At 45.4% G+C, this 6,952-nt stretch overlaps 1 protein-coding gene across 1 annotated transcript in view; it reads left to right on the forward strand.

The window, feature by feature from the left end:
- LOC115173882 (SH3 domain-binding protein 5) overlaps positions 1-5,434 on the forward strand; it is a 12,785-nt gene extending 7,351 nt beyond the window's left edge. Inside the window, exons 4-9 of the mRNA XM_029732367.1 lie at positions 161-325; positions 1,876-2,006; positions 2,964-3,006; positions 3,106-3,322; positions 3,413-3,781; positions 4,022-5,434. Of these exons, the coding sequence (XP_029588227.1) occupies positions 161-325; positions 1,876-2,006; positions 2,964-3,006; positions 3,106-3,322; positions 3,413-3,781; positions 4,022-4,203 (1,107 nt within the window). The 3' untranslated portion in view covers positions 4,204-5,434. The remainder of the gene's footprint in view (positions 1-160; positions 326-1,875; positions 2,007-2,963; positions 3,007-3,105; positions 3,323-3,412; positions 3,782-4,021) is intronic.
- The last annotated feature ends 1,518 nt before the right edge of the window (positions 5,435-6,952 follow it).

A 6,952-nucleotide genomic window follows, 5' to 3' on the forward strand; every position in this document is an offset into this window, starting at 1 on the left:
CCTCCCCCTCCCTGTCCTCTCCTCTGCTTTCCTCCCCCTCCCTGTCTTCTCCTCTGCCCCCCCCGACCTCTGCAAGAGGGATTGTGCAAAGTAAATTTCCCTTTAAATAAAGTATTCAGGTATTTATTAAAGTACATTAAAGCATTCATTACCTCCCCAGGCCCAGCTGGAGGCCCAGAGGGCGACGGGGGAGTTCCAGCGGGCGGTGGAGATCCTGCGGGCGGCTAAAGAGACCATCGCCCTGGCAGAGGAGAGACTCCTGGAGGAGGACAGCAGACAGTTTGATTCAGCCTGGCAGGAGATGCTCAACCACGCCACCAACAGGGTGGGTAAACACACAACTCTTGGTCCTGGAAAGCCACAGTGTGTGCAGACTGTGGCCGACTGGGTTTGTTAGCTTGATTAGCTTGATTAGGCATTTGTAGTAGCAACGGACATCAGAATTGTTAAAAGGTTTTAAAACAAGTCTAATAAATACAGCAGTTGGACAATGGATGAAGATACTCCATACCTTTTTCAGATATTGACGGAATTATAGCACTATAAAACATTTTACTGGCACAGACAGATAGTGAATGCAGTTCAGGGATTTTGGTGGGAATTCAAGAGTTCAATTTATTGTCACATTTAACTTTTTTTTTAATACACTCAAATATACATTTTCTAATGGTTTCAGGTATTAAAAAAATAAATGGTGTTAAAATAAATAAAGTTATATGTGCCTCATTTGCATAAATACACCGGGTTCATTTGTGTAAATATGAATAAGTTAACTAACCTAAAGCGGGAAATGGGGCTGCAGCCACCAGAAACTTGGTCTGTCTAGGCCAACCTGCACTCAACAAGCACTGTCTCAACTACCTCATTAATTAACTAACCTAAAGCGGGGAAATGGGCCTGCAGCCACCAGAAACTTGGTCTGTCTAGGCCAACCTGTACTCAACAAGCACTGTCTCAACTACCTCATTAATTAACTAACCTAAAGCGGGGAAATGGGCCTGCAGCCACCAGAAACTTGGTCTGTCTAGGCCAACCTGCACTCAACAAGCACTGTCTCAACTACCTCATTAATTAACTAACCTAAAGCGGGGAAATGGGGCTGCAGCCACCAGAAACTTGGTCTGTCTAGGCCAACCTGCACTCAACAAGCACTGTCTCAACTGCCTCATTAATTACTGTTGTTGTCACGTTCTGTTGCATTAATCAACAAGTGTGTCAATAGCAGGATACCCTCAGATGAAAAACCAACAGGCTTGGCTCTAGACTACACCTATCTAAACATACTTTACATTGTTTGCAAGATCAGACATAATGCTACTATAATCTGAGTGTTCATTTTAGGACGTTGCTTTCATTTCAGCGCATCTAATTTGTAAACCTTTCAACCCCATTAAATTATGACTTTTTTTAATTGCACAAAAAACGGCCACCAAAATAACGTGATCTTTCTTCTCTTTCTTGTGATGTAAGTGTAGAGACGGTGCATTAAAACCCCGACCAAGCTTTACTGTTCTTATATAGATGCAACGGAAAGACAATGAATTCCATTGAGCCCATTTTAGCCATTACCAGTGTGTATGACAGGTCATTACCAACGTTTCTGCGATCGTAAAGTTAACGGGAAAAAACTAATGGCATAAGGAAGAGTGGGAAAGAGTTTCCAGAGTAAAATGAAAGCAATCAATTTAGCAAGATATAAGTGACAAGTAGATTTTGCAACACAGGAAATAAATGGCTGACAAAGACAGATCCTCAGGTGGGCGGGGCATTGCTATATGTAGTAGTAATAGCTTGATCTTGGTGGAATAGATCAAAGCACACACACCAAAGACTGACTCCGCTAGACTGACTCTGCCACCCTATTGGCTGTTGCAGGTGATGGAGGCGGAGACGGCGAGGACTCGTAGCGAATTAGAGCACAGAAAGACGGCGAACCACTACAACGCCTGCATCAGTCATATGAGACAGCTGGAGAATAAACTAAAACGCACCATCAACAAGTCCAGGTGTGTGTGTACGTATAAGGCTGTGTGTGTGTGTGTGTGTGTGTGTGTGTGTGTACGTGTAAGGCTGTGTGTGTACGTATAAGGCTGTGTGTGTGTGTGTGTGTGTGTGTGTGTGTGTGTGTGTGTGTACGTATAAGGCTGTGTGTGTGTGTGTGTGTACGTGTAAGGCTGTGTGTGTACGTATAAGGCTGTGTGTGTGTGTGTGTGTGTGTGTGTGTGTGTGTGTGTGTGTGTGTGTGTGTGTGTGTGTGTGTAAGGCTGTGTGTGTACGTATAAGGCTGTGTGTGTGTGTGTGTGTGTGTGTGTACGTGTAAGGCTGTGTGTGTACGTATAAGGCTGTGTGTGTATGTGTGTGTGTGTGTGTGTGTGTGTGTACGTATAAGGCTGTGTGTGTGTGTGTGTGTGTGTGTGTGTGTGTGTGTGTGTGTGCGTGCGTGCGTGCGTGCGTGCGTGCGTGCGTGCGTGTGTGTGTGTGTGTGTGTGTGTGTGTGTGTGTGTGTGTGTGTGCGTGTGTGCGTGCGTGTGTGTGTGTGTGTGTACGTATAAGGCTGTGTGTGTGTGTGTTTTGGTCCTGTTAATGTGACTGACACACTCAGCCCCTATCTTGGGCCTCTTGTTGCTGACTGTGAGGACCTGCAGATGCTGGCCGGGTAGGCCTGTGCCTGCTGTGTATGAGTTTGGGCGTAGTGAAGGTATGTGTGTGTGTGATTGTATGTGTGTGAGTTTTGGAGTAGCGTGTGTGTGTATGTGTGAGTTTGGGTGAAGTGTGTGTTTCCCCTAAGGGCCTGTGGAATGTGGCAGCTGTTGGAGGTGGAGTGTTATTTTTCCAGAGGTTCATGGTTGCTATGACAACTATACAGCGCCCTGAAAGAACTACTGACTCAAATCTCTCTCTCTCTCTCTCTCTCTCTCTCTCGCCTTCTCTCTCTTCCCCGCTCTCTCTCTCTCCACCTGCAGGCCCTATTTTGAACTGAAGGCAAAATACTACCTACAACTTGAGGTATGTACAGTGTTTATTGTTGCCATAGATACACAATAACTTGTTTGTGTGTTGTAACACCCTGTGTGTGTAACGTCCCTACTTTCTTCTCTCTCTCAGCAACTAAGACGACACGTAGACAAGTTTCAGGCGAAGCTGACCGTTGCCAAGGCAGACTATCGCACAACGCTGCGTAACCTAGAGACCATCTCCGAGGAGATCCACTCCCGGCGACACTCCATCACCATGGGAACCAGAGGGAGGGGCGTGGGGGCTGAGGGGGAGGGGGGAAATGAGGACATCACCAACTTCAAGATGGAGTCAGACGGACTGTCCAGTGAGTGTCTCACACACACACATACGTGCACAGAGCCAGGTTTTAATGTGTATATCTTTGTGTGTATGTTAATTTGTGTGTGTTTTCCAGTGGCATCTGTGACGTTTGATGAAGGCGGTAACAGTGGTGGATCAGAGGAAGAGACAAAAACACACTCCACTTCCGCTCCCCTCGATATGCCCTCCTCCCATAATCCCTCCTCTTCCTCCTCCTCTTCTCTCCATCCCTACCCCTCCACCCCTCTGGACCTGCCCTGCTCCTACCCCTCCTCCTCATTCTCCACCCCCTCTGCCTACCTCTCCCCCTGCCCATCCCTCATGTCCTCGTCCTGTCCCGGTGCCATGGAGGGACCCAGTCCTGGCGGCTGGCTAAGCCCAGAGTCGAGGTGTGGTTCTCCTCTCCTCGGGCCCCGCTCCCAGTGCAGTGGAGCCTCCTCCCCAGACTGCGACCAGGAAAGAGGTGTGTGTGTATGTGTGTTCCGGTGACTTTGTGTCTATAAATGTGATAATTGTTTGGATTATTGTTGGGCTACTGTTTATAGGATTGTATGTTAGAAAACAAGTTTATTCACCTTTAACTCTGCTTTTATGTGTGTGTGTGTGTGTGTGTGTGTGTGTGTGTGTGTGTGTGTGTGTGTGTGTGTGTGTGTGTGTGTGTGTGTGTGTGTGTGTGTGTGTGTGTGTGTGTGTGTGTGTGTAGGGGACAGAGCAGAGGGTGCGGAGCAGAAGTTGGAGGCAGGTCTGAGTAAGCTGACCCTGACAATAACACACCCACTGCATCCTGGGAACGACGACCCCAAGGATGACCCCAAGACGACCTCCAGCTCCGCCACTACAACCCATATTCCCAACCTTACCATCCTCCAGACCAACAGCGCCTAACGGACAGACAACTTCACCTCTTACCCTTGACCCTTGACTCATGACCTTTAAGCCTGAACTCTAACTCTGAGCCTTTCTATGAACTTCAGTAACATTACAATGTGTTTTATTCACTCCAGGGACAAATCTGAAATCACACCCTATTCCATGCATAGGAAAAAAGGAATAGTGGCAATAGGGTGCCATTTTGGATCTTGCCCAGAACTGATCTGGAATAACCTGGAAGGGGAAATAAACTTGGGGATTGTGGGGGATCATAGCCAGGCAAGTCTATTGTCTACACCTTAAAACACTGTGAACGAAGGAAGGGTGTGAAAGAGACATCGCTATGGCCCGATTCTCCAAAAAGGGTGGACTTGCACACTCACTGTCATGGATTTAAAAGCTATTGATTGGTCTAAGCTGGTGGGAGTAGTTTCCACTATTGTGACATGTTGGAATGACCCTGGAGAGAAATATGTAAATATGGCTGATGGGCCAACGGCCTGTGTGAGGGGCAGAGGTTACTGCGGTCTCAGCACGCGCGTGTGTGTGTGTGCGTGTGTGTGTGTGTGTGTGTGCGTGCGTGCGTGCGTGTCAGAGGAACAGCATGTTACTGCGGATTTTCTCCCTCACATAGACTGACGGGTTGTTACTGCGGATTTTCTCCCTCACATAGACTGACTGGGGTTGTTACTGCGGATTTTCTCCCTCACATAGACTGACTGGGGTTGTTACTGCTGTTTTTCTCCCTCACATAGACTGACTGGGGTTGTTACTGCTGTTTTTCTCCCTCACATAGACTGACTGGGGTTGTTACTGTGGTTTTTCTCCCTCACATAGACTGACTGGGGTTGTTACTGAGGTTTTTCTCCCTCACATAGACTAACTGGGGTTGTTACTGCGGTTTTTCTCCCTCACATAGACTGACTGGGGTTGTTACTGAGGTTTTTCTCCCTCACATAGACTGACTGGGGTTGTTACTGCGGTTTTTCTCCCTCACATAGACTGACTGGGGTTGTTTGCAATTACTATGTGTTGTAGGTGTTTGTGTGTGTCGCTATGCGTGGTAGGTAGGGCGACAGCGTGTGTAGAGACTGTTTCAGTGCAGTTGTAGTGTTGGTGTATTACTCCTGTATGGTGTATGGTGAGAGTACAGCCTGACTCCAGTAGAGAGACATTCTATATTTATGCTCTGTGTCTCTGACCTACACTGTATCTGTTCTTAGAATAAAACACGTCTGACTCTTCATTGTGTGTGTCTGTGTGTGTCTGACACTGACGCACTGTAGCCTCACAAACAGGAACCTGCCCCCCAACACACTCACACACTTTAACCCCAAAGTCACTCCCTCAATGCTAATGGATGTAAACAAACCTGACACACAAACGCTGGCGAGAGTGTGTTCCTCCTGCTACTCTCTCAGCTGGTGCAGTGTTATCTCATGACTTGAGTCAGAGCTCTGAGACTCCCTGTCTGTGTGTGTGCACTTTTCTGGGCCAGAATCCAACCTGGATCTGCCTATCCCAAATCAGTCAGTTATTCCCTGTCCCAGTCCTAAAAGGCCTGATAGAGGCTGCACAACCTAATCAACAGGCTAGCCACAGCTAGGAACTATATCTCAACCTAGGCGATAAGGGCCTTAGCGGGCAATCCCCAGAGCCTAGTGTCTATGCTGCCTAACTCCTTCTCAACCTAACATGCTTCCTGCTGTTCAGGTCAGAGCTTTCACCTTGGACATTATAAGGATAATCTCTCCTGTCTGACAAGGCCTAGATTAAATCCTTCACAGACTCTCTCCTGTCTGACAAGGCCTAGATTAAATCCTTCACAGACTCTCTCCTGTCTGACAAGGCCTAGATTAAATCCTTCACAGACTCCTACCAATGTTCTAGTACTATAGTCTGGTGCTAGGTCCTTTATTCCAGAATGTACGATTCCCATTTAATTAACCAGATTCTCAAAATCCTCAATTGATCTAATTAGTTAGAAGTTAGACAACAATATGCACTTGTATGACTCTTTGACGACTCCAGGTTTGGAACATCAAAGCAAAGTTTATTCAAGTTCTAGTTTATTATAAAAATTCATGCCAACATTATAAATGTAAATTCAAGATACCCTCAGGGCTTTCACCTAAACCTCCTTAGGTCTTCACTATGTCTATTATATAATTTTATGAGAAACACTTTAAATAACAACAAAAGTAGTCTTACCTTCTAAAACAATACAATAGTTTCTAAAGGTTTCAAAAAGGTGAAAAATGTAATAAATACAAATATATATATATATATATGTTTAAAATATACTCTAATCATACAACTACAATAATATAAAAATAATGGTTAAAAAAGCAGTCTTCAATAACAGCAAATTATTCCTATCCCCAACTGAACATCAATACTCCTACTAAACTCCTCTACTCAGTACATACCCCAACTTCACCAAATATATATTATTTAGCTCTCATCGGATTTTCCATAACATGTTTATTTCATCAACTCAGTCATAGTTTATTCATTTTCAACAACACTCTCTGCATGTTCTTTTATTTCATCAATACAGTCATAGTTTATTCATTTTCAACAACACTCTCTGCATGTTCTTTTATTTCATCAACACAGTCATAGTTTATTCATTTTCAACAACACTTCTCAGTCCTTTCTGTCCCCATCAACTACCCAACCACTCTGTACTGTGATCATCAACTACCCAACCACTCTGTACTGTGATCGTGTATTTTTCTAAGTGTGTCTGTCCTTGTAATAT

This window comes from Salmo trutta, chromosome 34, assembly GCF_901001165.1.
Source record: "Salmo trutta chromosome 34, fSalTru1.1, whole genome shotgun sequence".
NCBI lineage: Eukaryota > Metazoa > Chordata > Actinopteri > Salmoniformes > Salmonidae > Salmo > Salmo trutta.